The 13,855-nt window shown below is 52.2% G+C and overlaps 5 protein-coding genes and 3 non-coding genes across 8 annotated transcripts; 4 read left to right on the forward strand and 4 right to left on the reverse strand.

Moving 5' to 3' along the window:
- BO86DRAFT_376434 (uncharacterized protein) lies at positions 1 to 1,117 on the forward strand (the record flags this gene model as incomplete). The annotated part of the gene is made up of 7 exons (XM_025670534.1): positions 1 to 12; positions 286 to 412; positions 458 to 461; positions 546 to 570; positions 617 to 728; positions 769 to 772; positions 1,012 to 1,117. 7 exons carry the CDS (start codon positions 1 to 3, stop codon positions 1,115 to 1,117), a joined length of 390 nt encoding a protein of 129 aa, XP_025531324.1.
- Positions 1,118 to 3,013: 1,896 nt separating this feature from the next.
- On the forward strand, positions 3,014 to 3,085 carry BO86DRAFT_t61. The gene has a single exon. It is a non-coding gene; the product is annotated as a tRNA-Glu (tRNA).
- Positions 3,086 to 3,895: 810 nt separating this feature from the next.
- On the reverse strand, positions 3,896 to 3,978 carry BO86DRAFT_t65. The gene has a single exon. It is a non-coding gene; the product is annotated as a tRNA-Glu (tRNA).
- Positions 3,979 to 4,085: 107 nt separating this feature from the next.
- BO86DRAFT_t64 lies at positions 4,086 to 4,157 on the reverse strand. Its single transcript has one exon. It is a non-coding gene; the product is annotated as a tRNA-Glu (tRNA).
- Positions 4,158 to 4,991: 834 nt separating this feature from the next.
- Positions 4,992 to 7,657, reverse strand: BO86DRAFT_416305 (ferric reductase family protein; the record flags this gene model as incomplete). The annotated part of the gene is made up of 6 exons (XM_025674960.1): positions 4,992 to 6,051; positions 6,103 to 6,224; positions 6,278 to 6,330; positions 6,385 to 6,617; positions 6,677 to 7,065; positions 7,121 to 7,657. The coding sequence occupies 6 exons, from the start codon at positions 7,655 to 7,657 to the stop codon at positions 4,992 to 4,994; spliced, it is 2,394 nt and encodes a 797-aa protein (XP_025531325.1).
- Positions 7,658 to 9,858: 2,201 nt separating this feature from the next.
- Positions 9,859 to 11,357, forward strand: BO86DRAFT_438964 (uncharacterized protein; the record flags this gene model as incomplete). Its single annotated transcript, XM_025676143.1, has 1 exon — positions 9,859 to 11,357. The coding sequence occupies exon 1, from the start codon at positions 9,900 to 9,902 to the stop codon at positions 11,355 to 11,357; it is 1,458 nt and encodes a 485-aa protein (XP_025531326.1). The 5' UTR covers positions 9,859 to 9,899.
- Positions 11,358 to 11,729: 372 nt separating this feature from the next.
- BO86DRAFT_386383 (uncharacterized protein) lies at positions 11,730 to 12,560 on the forward strand. Its single transcript, XM_025671318.1, has one exon. The coding sequence runs from the start codon at positions 11,876 to 11,878 to the stop codon at positions 12,458 to 12,460; it is 585 nt and encodes a 194-aa protein (XP_025531327.1). The 5' UTR covers positions 11,730 to 11,875; the 3' UTR covers positions 12,461 to 12,560.
- Positions 12,561 to 12,683: 123 nt separating this feature from the next.
- BO86DRAFT_438969 (uncharacterized protein) lies at positions 12,684 to 13,833 on the reverse strand (the record flags this gene model as incomplete). Its single annotated transcript, XM_025676144.1, has 1 exon — positions 12,684 to 13,833. Exon 1 carries the CDS (start codon positions 13,770 to 13,772, stop codon positions 12,684 to 12,686), a length of 1,089 nt encoding a protein of 362 aa, XP_025531328.1. The 5' UTR covers positions 13,773 to 13,833.
- Between the last annotated feature and the right edge of the window lie 22 nt (positions 13,834 to 13,855).

Below are 13,855 nucleotides of genomic sequence, written 5' to 3' on the forward strand. Positions count from 1 at the left end.
ATGAACGTCTTGGTGAGTTGCTAAAGCGCCTCGATGACAGAGGAGAGAGCGCGGACTCCTGCGGGACAAACATCCTCAGCAAGCACAGGAACGGGAAAGTCGTAACGCTCTTCGTTCCTAAATGGATCACTGTTCCCTGCAGTGCGTTGATCTTTTTCGTTCTTGGGTGTTAGTCTGGGTTATGAACTAGACCCAGGTCTGCATGACCTTTGCGAAACCAAGAAAAAATTAAGCTATTGCTAAGTACTTGCAGACTACTTGCTAACTGTCTGTCAACTACTTTAGCACCGATCCCAATCTACAAACAACTTGCGCACACATATCAAATCCCACTTCGAGGCCGAGGATGATGTTCTGGGGAAGGGAGACAAGGGCGGCCGTGTGAGCCAGAAGGAACAGGATGAAGCGATCAGTAAGTACTTCTTAAGCAGTTGTCAACCACTTGCTAACTGCGTAGGCTGGTATTAACTACTTGCCAACTATTTGGCAACCTTTTAGAACTCATGCCTCGAATATAAGATTCATTACGGTGAAGTCTTCTGCAGGATGGACGGGTGCTCTAAGGCAGACGTAAGTTAGATCTCTTACTGCTTGTTAACTGCTTGAAAAGAAACAGTATTCCTCAACGAACAATCTTCACTCACATTTGCAAATCCACAAGGAGTTTGTTGCTAAGGGTGGCAACGAAGGGGGACGTGCCACTCAAAAGCAGATTGATCGTGCAAGCAGTGAGTAAAGTAGTTGCCAACTACTTGCAAAATTGCTTAGGCTGGTATGAGAGTGTCTTCAGTTCTGTAATACCGGTAATTCCTCTACGTCTGTGGCTGAGGATCCGCCTACATCCCATACTAAGATATGCGTTGATGTAATGATCCGGGCTGTGCCCTGCGGACATTCCTTGCCTTATCCACGGAGCTCACAAATGTCTTACCCACCTCGCAGTGAAGACAAACGAGGCAGAAAAAAGCCAGACTGTGCTGCGGTAAGACGTGATGTTTTGCCTCTTTGCAGCTGTTTTGTGGGTCTGGTCGACGTCGAGATTGGCAAGTCTCTCGAGGATAAGCCGTCACAACAAACAGAAAGTGCAAGCGTCGAGAGCCAATTCAGACAATTCTGAGTTCTATTAACATTGAGCAGTGGATCTCAGCCACTGCAGGCAGATCGCGTACTGCAGACACTGCGGTTCAAGAACAATTTGGCAGCTCCTGGTGCACTTTTCGGGGTGTCCGAAGCAACCGCAACTCGATTGTATACTTCCCGTAACCAGCGGGAGTCGCTCACATGTCTGGAATCGAGTTCATGAGCTTTTGCTGCCATCATTCACACCTGCTCGCATGTGTGCAGCGATTCCAGAACGTGTTGTCATTTTCCGCCCCTGGCGGACAGGTTATCGACCCTGTCTTATGTGGAAACAACAACGAAACCCCGAAAAAAGAAAAGGCAGACAGCCTTTAGGAACTTGGAGACGCGTTATCTCGACGTCCACGAGTCACCCGAGAATACCACTGACGTTCCCAAGTCTGACACCAAAGCCTGACCCCCCCCCCAAAAGGATGATAAGTCTGCCAGCGAGTTCGGCAATGGCGCAGCCAACAAGTACTTGGGGCATTCCTCGATTGGCTGACCAAACTTACAGCTAGACGGAGAAAGAAGGAATCGTCGACATTTCCAACAATGGCAACTCGACAGGAGGAAACACGACAAAGCATGGTGCGAAGAAAAAGGCATTTTGGAAGAAGCACTTCTAGGAAGCCGCCTGGTATCCACACAGACTATCGGACCACAATAGAAGACTCTTCGAAGAGTATTGCTATTTGTCTAACACTTACTTCTCCTTGTGTATTGCCGGCCTGTCCTTGACTATTTTCCGCATTTCCGGCCCTTCGTGATCCGGATCCTCCGACTGCGCGTATTCTTCTCAAGTTTCAAATTTGCCATTCTTGTGCGGGGACCCGCTGGCAAATGGCCTGCTAAAAAGAAAATCACTTGGTGGCGATATGAGATAGCCATTGGTGAGGTTCCATCGTCAATGAGATCGGTGGTATCGGGTGGGGAATCATTCGCAGCCAGGTACACACTGTTGCCGTTCACACTCGGCAAACTCTTCGTCAAAAGTCTCCAGGGCACCTTTATAAATGCCATAAAACGCTACTTCTCAGAGTGTCGCATTAAGGCCTCAATGCTGGAAGCGACTGACAAACAAAACAATCCATGTGGCTCACCAAGGGCTCGGGGAGTGGCTGCCAGAATGGAATAAGGTGGTTGAAAACGCCCGTTGTCAAATCACAAGCAGGGCATCAATGAATGCTCGTCGCGCATCCAATCTGTGAAAGATGCAGAAAAGCGGCCTCCAGACGTCGAAAGAATATCCGTGATGAAGGCCAGATGTTAATGGTCTGCTGTTTCGGCTTCGCGATGCGAGTCACAAGATGTAAGCTCGACGTGGTGGGTCGCTATTGTTGAGTCAGAGTTCGCAGGGTGTCTGCTACAAATTGTTCGTCAACCAGACACTAGCCAGTGTCATGCTGGAAAGATTGCCCTAGCATCGAGGGGGAAACCGTACTTTCCGACTTGGAAGTCTTTGGTTTTCGAGTGACAAATCCGCTAATCTCGTGGTTGTCTATCATATAGCAGATCGACACTGTATTCACGCGTGAAGCCAGATCTGTCACCTTGTACATCCTGTGCAGAAAACCAGGGTGACTGGGTTACCTGATTGAAGATGTCAAATCTCAACAATTTATAGGCGGTGGGCGTCAAGCACAGCGGACCATCCCAACCGGAGGAAGCAATCTCATTTTGATTTCATTGTCTTTTCTGCCTTGTCGGTCTGACTGGCTTCTGTCTTGCATTTGTTATCATTGCTCGGCTATCTCTCTTCGCTCCGATGGTAGCTGCGGAGAGCAAACAACTTTCGCAAGCTGGCCAATCGGTTGTGTACTTCGCAGAGGATACGGGCTTGAGCATGTGTCTAGGGATGTAAAATCAAAATAAAGCCTCATCTCACACAAAATCCGATATGGTGTAGTGGCTAACATCGCCGTCTCTCACACGGCAGCCGGGGGTTCGATTCCCCCTATCGGAGCTTATTTCTTTTGATTTTTGTGTGTATGTTCGCTCGGGACTGCAGGTGGTTAAGATCTATCTATTTTTACCTTGATGTTTACAACCATCGCGGCTTTCTTTTTCCTATCAGAAGAACTACTTTGCCTTTCATCCCAGGTGTGGAGGCAGAGAGAGACATAAAAGGCAGACTTCGAATAGCCCGAAGCCGGTTTAAGGGGAGATATATAAACGGCTCTTCCCGGCCGATCCCTCTAGATTAACAAATAATAGGGCACCGAATGAGAACTGATGTCACTGAGTAGTCTCGCCAGATTGCCAGCAATCTTGATATGAACCGTGAATGAAATGTAGACAATATCTATATTCTCTACGCCGTTCAAGCATCGCACAAACTGAATTCAGATCAACGTCTAAGCCCGCCACCCCCGAACCCACAATATACTCTTCGAACACCCTCCCCTGCTATTCGTCTGTCCTGAATTACACATCATTCAAAGTTGTCACTTTTCGCTCGACGTCCGAGACACCAAAAACCGTCAGTAGTAGCACCAGACTACATTAATAACCTCCCTCGTTACTCCCATCCATCCGAGGCTCTCAAATACCCAGCACTCTTGCACCTCCGACACGCGTGCTAGAGTCGAGCATAACTTTCAATGCCAGGAAGGGAACCGCAATTCGACAGGTCATTCGCGCGGCAAACTCCCCTCCATCCGGCACCTAGACAGACCGTGGCAAATACCCAACCAACTCCCACACCCGGCAAAAGATCAAATCCCGCAAAACAAAACACCAAAAAGCGAAAGCCCAAGAAGGACTTAGATAGTCACTCCGATAGGGGGAATCGAACCCCCGGCTGCCGTGCACCGAGCAATTGAGAGACGGCGATGTTAGCCACTACACCATATCGGATGTTGCATGAAAAGGATGTGTGTTAAAGACCGCTATGTCCCAAGACTAACCCCCGGGCAGGAGAGGCAAAACGTCAGCCCGATAGAGCAAAAGAAATGGAGATTGAGCTCCGATAGGGGGAATCGAACCCCCGGCTGCCGTGTGAGAGACGGCGATGTTAGCCACTACACCATATCGGAATATGTTGTAAAATGGCTCTTTTTATCGCAACACAGGCTATAACAAATGTATGGCGCGAGCGGTCATCTCATAGCCCTAAGGTAAGCCCGGCTGCCCCCCCCCCCTTGCGGAATGGGCACCTTGCCTGTTCGGTAACCAGCGAATTCTGCGGCTTGCAACGCTATCCATGATCGCAAGATAAATTGCTAGTCCTCCACCTAATACATTGCACGAGCTAGTCCCAGCCAGTCGAGACCAAACATAGTAAGGCGAAGAACGGAATTCGCACAAGATTGATCTGGGTACCATCTTGCGAATTTGATACGGATAAGTTAGTGGTCCCGGTCTGAGCAGTAGCTCGGATTTCTTGGCAGCCCTATATACGGCGCCCCACTCGGCCGTTTCGGGATGGAGTTTGCGAGAGTGTGCGCTTCCGACATCTCGGCTCCGCTTGCCTTTGCATGTCTCGCTAGGTCGGAGATTGGGCACTGATCAGATAGAGAGAAGTGAAAACTTATTTTACCGGTTCGGACTGGCGAGATAGGCTGCGTGTTATCACAAGTGGACTCACAGCTTAAACCGCATGCCACAAGTCCTCAAAGCCAGATATTTATAGTCTCGGTTGCAAATCTACGTATTGGTCGTACCATATGACTGCGGGATAAGCAGGGCATTCATTCATTCTAGGCCATACGTTGGCGATGAAAGTCTTTGATTCTGCTTAAGCAAAGTAATGAACTTTTAATTACTACTATAAACATAAACATAAATACGTGCATTAAAGGATACCCAGCACATCATAAGTCATCCCCTCCCTCTCCTCCACGAACAACGAGAGTAGAAGACAAACCTGTCTACCACCCGAAAGCTTCCTCGAAGTACTCCACCTGGCGGAATCCCCCCTTCATCACCCCATAAACCGCCATCCGGCACTCATCCGCCATCACCGCCGGGCCACACGTCAATACCGCCAACCGAGACACACTGGCGCGGGCCTCCTCCGCGACCGACTGCACGGTGGCCGTGATGTCCGGGCGTCCGTAGCGCACCTCCAGACCAAGATCCTCCACCTTCATGGGTCGGGACTCCTGGCTGGAAGAATCCTGCACGAATTGGCCGGCCTCCTTTGCCTCCGCGCCCACCGCATCGACCTGCGGGACTGCAGCGCTAGATTTCTCGTCGCCGGTGACAACGGTAGTCATCGCCCCCATGCTACTCTTGTCCGTGCAATACAGCGTGGCGTGGATATCCGCGCACTCCAGCGCGGCGACCAAATCCGCGCAGCAGACTTCATCGAACATCTGTCTCTGACGGCCGGACCAGACGAGGTGGATCCTGGTGGTGCGGGTCTTGCCTCCGGCTGCGAGACGAGAAACGTGGTCGAGGATGTACGGGACTGCCGCGGCGATACCGGTGCCTCCGACGATCAGAAGAAGAGTGTCGAAGGTGTGCAGCGGGATCTGGTGGCCGTAGGGGCCTTCCAGGAGCAGCCGAGGCGCGATGGTCAAATCCTTACCCCCAGACTTCTGGCACTGGTCGCGGAGACGTCGGGTCCAGCCGTCGTAGGGACGGATGTAGAAGATGAGTTTTGCCTCAGCACCAGATGTGTTGTAGCAGCCCAGAGTGAAGGGGTGGTTCTCCCAGCCGCGTAGGGTCAAGGGTTGGTAGAGGTAGTAGTGCTGGCCAGGGGCGGGGGTGAGGCTGTGGGCCGCGGGGATCATTTCGATGCGGATCAGATCGCTGGCCGAGCTATAGGACACAGTGGAGGAGGTGGTGTTGATAAAGCCCTTGCCGAAGCGGACGTTCCAGTTGCAGTAGATCACGCGGAGGTAGCGCACGGTGCGGTCAAAGCCCCAAATGGCGACCATTGGCCAGAGGTAGCCGTTGTAGACGGTGCCATCAAAGCTGGTGTGACTGGTTGCTTCTAGTTAGTGAAAGCATCTTGGTGCTCGTAGGAGGACTTACCGGAAAAGAGTGTATATGGTTAAGATGGCTAGGACAACGTGGATGATCAAGAAGGTCTCGTAAAACTTCTGACGAAGCCACGTGCCGGATTGGAAGAGCATAACAGACATCACCACCGTGGCCTGGAATATGTGAGAAGCCTCCTAAAGACATGGTGCCGAGAATGGTTACATACAACAATACCCATGTAGAAGTAATTCTGCTTAAGTGCACTGTGATATCTGCCGTCTGATATGCCAGCCTGTTAGCATATCATTGATGCTTGCGATAAGTAGCACTAACCGTAGACCTGGAAAACCACGGTGTAGTTGATTGAGTGAACAATAGCCAGAAGAGTGCAAGCCCAGGCCACATGGCGGTGGAAGATGTTGAAAGACTGGACATTGAAGTCTGTTGCCCAAAGGAAGATGTTGTTTCGTCCACCGAAGAGCCAAAGAAATGGAAGACAGGCGTAAGACAGAATTCCTGTACGGTCAGACGAGTATTGCCAATTTTGTTCGTGTAGACTCGGCGTCCTAATTGTTTGTTAGACGTAAACCTGCCAAATTATGATCGAATTATGATACAAACGTACTGAATATTGCCGCGGAAGCTCTGGTAGTCAACACATGACAGAATGATACACACCGCCCACCAGCCAAAAACGATCAAAAGATCCAATCGTTTTGGGATAGTGTGGAACCAGAAGAGCTGCTGGTGATTGGAAAGGCCGGGGGCAAAGCTGGCAGGAATGACAAAGTGAGTCCGGATGAAGTGGGTAATTGCAGCCACTGGCGCGCAGGAATTACGACCAGCAGCATAGAAACCACTCTTCTCAGAATCGCCGCGTCCGGGGCCATTGAGATGGGCTCGGAAGGATTTCCAGGCCTTGACAATCATGCCGAGAGCCAGTATTCCACCCCAGTAGCCCATAAGACCCCAGCCATAACGTTTGTCTTTGCTCAGTGCATAGTCGTGGGTGACCTATCACCGCCTGGTTAATGCTTCATCAGGATCAGTTCAAGAAAAGATCACATACATAAGATTTGTAAGCTCGCTTGTAGTATGAGTGGCTAAGCAAGACTGGACTCTCAATAGTGCCGGTTGTCGTCGTGCTATTTGCCTCTGGATCGACAGTTGGCAAAGATGCGATATAAGAGTCGGTGGCATTGGCAACGATATCAGTCAGATCGATCAAAGTAGCACTGTTCTGCTCACACAGGCTTTGCCAGTAAGGAATGGTGGCTTCCAGTTGCTTCTTGTTACACCACGCCTTCGCACTGGCATACAAGGACATGACACCCACTGTGCTCGTGCAGCCTCCAGTAGATGAACTACCATGATGACCACGTCTAGCCATTCTCTTTGCGAATGCCCGTTTTGAGGAGCCATGTGATGTTGTGACGACGGCACTTGAGGAGGAGGAAGAGCCATGTGAGGTTGAACTAGAAGAACTCTGAGAAGTTGACGAGTCGCTTGAGGTTGAACTGGATGTAGTGGCACCTGCATACGTGTACGAGCCCAGAGACTCGTATATAGCATAGAAGCAATAGTCTGCAAGCTCGGGGGCAGACATAGTAAACCCCTCTGCCAGGACGCGGACGCCCGTCCAGGCGAGGATCAAGAGAAGTGTACTGGTCACTCTCATTTTGCCGGTTGATAGACAAGACACTCCCGAGATCAGCGTAGTCCGGGCATCAAGTCAATCTTTATATCGCACAGAATCCTCAAATTGGACCTACCCACTTCCTCGCAATGAGGGTCCTATTCGAGCACGCTCATTACACAGGCGTGGCGGAACCCACCGGAGGGAATCGAGCTAATCTCCAGCGAACCAGTTATCAATCTCCACTTGATCATTGAACAATGCCTCCTTGGCTCGGAGCATCTGGACCCATGCATTTGGTCTAGCATGTAGGTTCGCATTCATCGGACTCGTGGGCTCCAGTGTGATATGTGTAGCGCCGTTTAAGACATCTTTTGGGACATATAGCCGACAAGAGAGAGCCACAAGTCGAAAGCCAATAGTGGCGGCTTCTTCTCCGTCAACTTCGTACTTATCCCGTTAGGTACTTGCAGAGAATTTTTTTCTTGACACCAACTCCCTGGCGGGGCGAAAAGCATAGAAGGTTCTGTCTTGTCCAGGACAAAATCCCCCGAAGACCCACAAGATGCCACACCCCTGTGGAAGCAAGACCTGATTGATAATTCGGAGCGTGGAACGATTGATCAATCTGATAAGATCCACTTAGCATGCGATCAAGCACCGTATCACTGGCTAGAAAGACCCTTAGGCCGACGTATACAGGCTCTTGGCAGTGGTGTCCGATTCTAACCCCGAGTTTCTTGGCGGCCCACTTCCGTCGGCTGCTTGATTTTTTCGGGTCCCATCCTCGCAAGCTACGTCCCTTTCGGGAGATGTGCACGTAGTTCCAGCAACGACCTCATGTATACATCAGGCGACTGATGGAGCGGCTCGGACATTCTTGGCATCGCTTGCATTGTGAGTCATGGTTTGCCCGGAGGCTTTTTCTGGTGCCGGTTTTCGGCAAGCGTCCTCGACTAGGAAGGTCAGTTGAGTATACGGCGGAGAAATAGGTTTCTGCAGACGTTAGTCGATGCGAGAATAGGATAAATCTTTAGTGTGCTACTTCGAGCGCCGAAGCAAAGTAGGGAGAGGGAAAACTCACCATCTCCTCGTTACAGTCTTTCCGATAGGTCGATATCTAGAGTGTACAATTGATGCTCCGATAGTTTTACCTGAACACCACGGAATTTGTGGGATGATGGGGTCCAACCTCGCCAGTCAGACGCTTGATTCCGATGCTCACTTCACTGTAGTTTGTAAGATGTCCCACACTTCACAGCATAGCCCTTCCGCGCAGATGGGGCCATAGACTCTCATGACCCGGGGCCAAGCCTTTTCGACGAACTTGCCTCCCGAAATTATCAATCAGACCTGGGGCATACCCACTGCTTGGTGCCATGGCAAGTCGGGTACCGCGAGAATCAATTCCACGTTTCCGGAGGAGGTTTATGCACAACTGAACAAGAACGAAGAACGGAGCCTTCTCATAAAACTTCGTTTGTGAAGAGCAATGAAAGAAATAGTCTGTCTTGCCAATGCCTTTCGAAATAAGCCTGGCATGTACCACTGGATGTCCTACAACTCCTATGGACTGTCATGATTAGGGGGTCTTCTTTCATATGTCACAGAGAAGGTCGCAGAGGAGGTCACAGGTGCGCTCTAGCCATCGTGGCCATAATTGACAGAGCCGACTAGCTGCGTCGTGGGTGACTTCGACGAAGCCGTTGAAGTGACTAGAAAAGAGGTGGTGGATGGCAATTCTGACAGCATTCAGCATCTCTTGGAGCGAAGGATGGGCTAGATCAGTATCTTGACATCTCTTTTAGCTTAGCGGTGCAACGCTCTCATCAAATCCCTTGGCGGGTTGTTACATGGAAGGTCAACAGTTGTATTTTGGAAGTACTTGAAGATAAAGGCCATAAAGAGCCATCAAATGAGAAATCATGGCGGATGCAAGACTGGAAACAATGGTATCGCAATCTTGCTTGTGCGAGCAGGTGGTGAGAGACCGGATGACGCGTCGAGGAAGATGATGAGCAGGACTGGTGTGCCTGGGTGCCTAGGCGCCTGAACATCCCTCCAGGCCCTCGGCCTGAATTTCCCGATCAGGTAATGTCTATGCATGCATTGCGTGTCTGCCATCGACTCACTCATCTCAGATAAAGGCACATCTTTCCAGCCAGATGTACCGCACCGATCAACATATTCTACTCTTCTCAGATATAACAAAATGCATCGATCCTGCATTCTCGCCTTGATCTCTGCCATAGGGGCTGCCACCTCTCCTCTTGCCGCTGACAGCGCTCCCCCCGAACCTGTCCAGAATGCCAATTACATCTTCAACGCCATCCACTCCTCCATGAAACAATGGGGCTCGGCACTCAACCACAACGGCATGTCATTCTTCTTGGCAGAAATGCCACAGGGAACCAAACTCTACCACGGTGACGGCCATCCAGAGCACATCACCGGAGTCCGATGGCTGGCCTTCGACCCCGAGCACGCATTTGCCTTCGCGCGGTCGGGGACGAAGCGACCCGAGACACCCCCCAAACTGTCATCTGGCTCTCAGCAAGTGATGGGCGGGGATCGAGATGAATCAGCCGGAGAAGACAATGGCGGATGGCTGCACACCTACACCACGGCCAAGAACCTCCGCCTCATTTATATCGATGGGATGTCAGCCGGAAAGTCCAAGATCGGGACTCTCGACCTGCAGGACCGGGTGTTGTTTGAAGATGAGATCAATGGTGGCGTATTGCAGGAGAATGCGCGTGCAGAGGCCGTGTGTCGAATTGCGAGGGAGGAGTGGAACGATCGGGTGGATGGGGTCATTCGGCTGGCTTCGGGGTTCGAGGTGATTCTCTGCAATTCGGAACAAAACCTGGAGCCCGTTCATGTGGCGAGAGTGAGGTCTTCAAGCCCGAGAACAGAGGGCAATGGAAAGAAAGGAGGGAAACCGACCGAGGTGCTCCAAGTGATGAGAGCCAGGTACAATGGCATTGGCGGCGAGCGGGTGGTCTTGAACTATGATCATTTCGTCACGGCTTATAACTTTTCTCTGAATCTGTTTCCGGACGACAGCACTGCCCCACGTCTGAACCACCTCCCATTTGCAGAGTTGAAGCCCATACGTAAGGGTCTCACATCCCTCGTGATGACGCATGATGCAGGACACAGACAGGTGAACTGGCAAGCGATCGCTGATATGATTGTCCAGAAGTACAGCCACCCGCTGCGTGAGCTGGCATCGAGACACCACCACCATCACGGCTTGTCCTCTCTAGTTGCAGATGTTGCACGGATATGGAAAACATTCATCGATCAGGACAACAGGGATGTTGATGAAGAGACGGAGAGATGCGCAACTCAGTTCATCCCTACCAATGCTGCTGGTGATTCGCTTGCTTATCGCGCCGTCTATGATGTCAGCAGTCGAATCTGCGCGTCGTTTGTCGAAGTCATGGAGGCGACAGAATATAATGTCGCGGTCAACACCCTGCGATCTCTGATGGACTATTTGAGCTGGACAGTGTGGAAAGAGTGTCACGGATGTCATGATGATGAGTTTTGCCAGATCCCGATCTGGCCTCAAGGGTCGTGGGACGACTTTAAGCACCCGCGTTGTCAGAAACTTGAATCAGCGTACCAGGGTCCTAATGACTTCTGGGGACCTGTATGGAGATGAAAGGACTTGCGTGCTTTTGCGAATGGTATGGGTGCAGTTGGCCGATGACACCTCCAAGCATCTCACGGCTACCAGACAATCTCTGTAGGTAGATGCAGCTGGCATATCCAGAAGAATAGTGCTATTCATGCAATCTATGTTGGACATATGACTGATTTACCGTAGTTCTAATATTTTGAGACTGGCCAAACAACACAAATTTAGTATATGTTCGAACCGTGGAATGATTTTAGTCTAAGTGAACAACCCCTCCAAGCATGCATGTCACCCAGCAGCACGGTAGCCTACTAGGCAGAGAACAACACAACCTCCGGCCCCTGCATAATATACTTCCCCTCTCCCTTCTCACTCTCCCATCTCCTTCTCACCCCCACATCTCTCTCCACAACACATACTTCTATTATAGTACAACAACCACAACCACGATCGCAACAAAGATCACGACTCCACCCTCCACCCTCCACCTTCAGATCTAACCTCATCCAAGCGCTATCTACAACCCCTCACGCACCCCAAACATGCCCGCCGTCCTCCCATCCAACTACACCCTCCACTGGGGCTACCCCGCCGTCGAATCCTACCTCCACCTCCGCCGCACCAAAGAACACCCGCAATCACCAACGGCCCAACAAGCCGAATCCGCCCTCCAGGGAAGCTGGTACGGCTGCTACATCACCTACACGGCACCAGCTTCAGCTTCAGCTTCACCTACTACCCCCAATAATCCCACCACCAACCCAGAGACCCAAGAAACCGGAGAAGTGGTCGCAATGGCCCGCCTCGTCAGCGACGGGATCTACACCTTCCACCTGACGGACCTGCTCATCGCAGCGGACCACAAGTACAAGAAGTTGGGGAACGTGATCGTGGCGCATCTCCGGGAGAGGATCCGCGAGTATGTGACCGGGTTGGGGATGGGCGGGCAAGGCGAGGATAAAGAGGAAGAGGCCGCCCTCCGATGCACGGAGGTCACGATGCTGGTGCATGCGTGGCCGGAGGAGCACGAGATCTATTATGCGGAGGGGTTTGTGGAGGCGTGGCCGCCGGCGAGGGGGATGGTGCTGGACTGGAGGCAGATTGATGACTTTGATTCTGTTGAATGATTTTGATTCTGATGAATGATTGCAGCAAATGTTTGAGGGTGGGCTAGGACTCATTGAAGGGTTAATGTGGGCGACCCGGGCTTGGGTATATGTGATCGATGACTCGAATGGTTGATTTATGTGAGTATAGGTACTGAGACGGAGAGATGAGTTCGTGATCGCCGTTCTATAGATTTCGCAGAGTAGTTCTACAGGACCAACATCCTCAGGCATCAAACTCGCATTAGTACTCATCCGACTCATCGCCATCCTCCTCCTCCCCCTCCTCCACATCCCCCTCAAACTCCTCCCACTCATCATCATCCAGCTCATCGAAATCATCATAACCCGGGAACCCAGCCTCATCCTCATCATCCGACCCCACCAGCATCTGCACATACATCTCCTGCAACAAGTCGCGGAACGCCTGCTCATGGCCTTCGGCCAACGCCAACCGCTCGCGCAGCACCTTCTTAGGCTCCCACTTAGTCGGATCCATCAGCTCCTCCTCGGTCTCAAACAGCGTATCGGCCAGGGTATTGGCAAAGAACCCCATCAGCAGCGTACTGACGCCCAACACATACTCCGTCGAGCAGCTCCACCCAGACTCATCGCGGGCCAACCGCGTCGCCAACCCGGCCACGTCCTTCGTGCGCAGCAACTCCCCGAAGTCGCTCTCCGGCAGCCCCTGAATCACGCCCTCAGCGCCCGCCGCCGCGTAGCGGATCAGCGCGCGCGTCTCGTCCCAGTCGACCGTGTGGCGGTCGCAGAGCAGCATCAACAAAATCGACGTCGGACACTCATTGTGGCGGTTCTCGCCGGCCAGGACGGCGGCGAACGCGGCGGCCTCGGCGTCCAGGCGGCCGTGGAAGGGCGTCCAGAAGGCCGCGTGCCACGGGTCCGCGGTTTGGCTGGACGGGTGCTTGGCGGCTTCCTCCTGGATGCCGGCGGGCAGGTACTTCCGGTACCGCGTGACGGCCCAGACGCTGTAGAGGTTGTCGAGCTCCTCGCCGAGCTTGACCTTGGTGGCGAGGTCGAACGAGAGGTTGACGGGGGCCGCGGGGCTGCTGAGGCTACTGCCAGCCCCTGACTCAAGCGACTGCTCGTACTGCATCATGCGCATGGCCGCGTTGACGTTGCCCGGGTCCTCGAGGAGCGCCTCGCATGCTTGCTGGTAGGTGTGCAGGAGCTCGGCTTGCTCGGCGGACAGCTGCAGGCCCGGGTGGTGCTCCAGGGCCTCGGCGTAGCTGAGCCGCTCCTTCAGCCCCTTCTTGTTGGTCGTGGAGAGCTCCTTGTAGGGCGTCGGAGGCGCGAGGTAGCGCAGGGGATTCATTTTTGTGAGTTACCTTCCGGTGTTCTGTCTGTGGTGTGTTGATGTTCCCCTACGGTGGCTGTATGGCGGTAAGAAAAGAATCT

This window comes from Aspergillus japonicus (assembly GCF_003184785.1).
Source record: "Aspergillus japonicus CBS 114.51 unplaced genomic scaffold BO86scaffold_6, whole genome shotgun sequence".
Lineage (NCBI taxonomy): Eukaryota > Fungi > Ascomycota > Eurotiomycetes > Eurotiales > Aspergillaceae > Aspergillus > Aspergillus japonicus.

What these genes read in the sequence shown, in the direction of transcription:
- BO86DRAFT_386383 (XM_025671318.1), top strand. Translation starts at nt 11,876, where the DNA reads ATGCCCGCCGTCCTCCCATCCAACTACACCCTCCACTGGGGCTACCCC.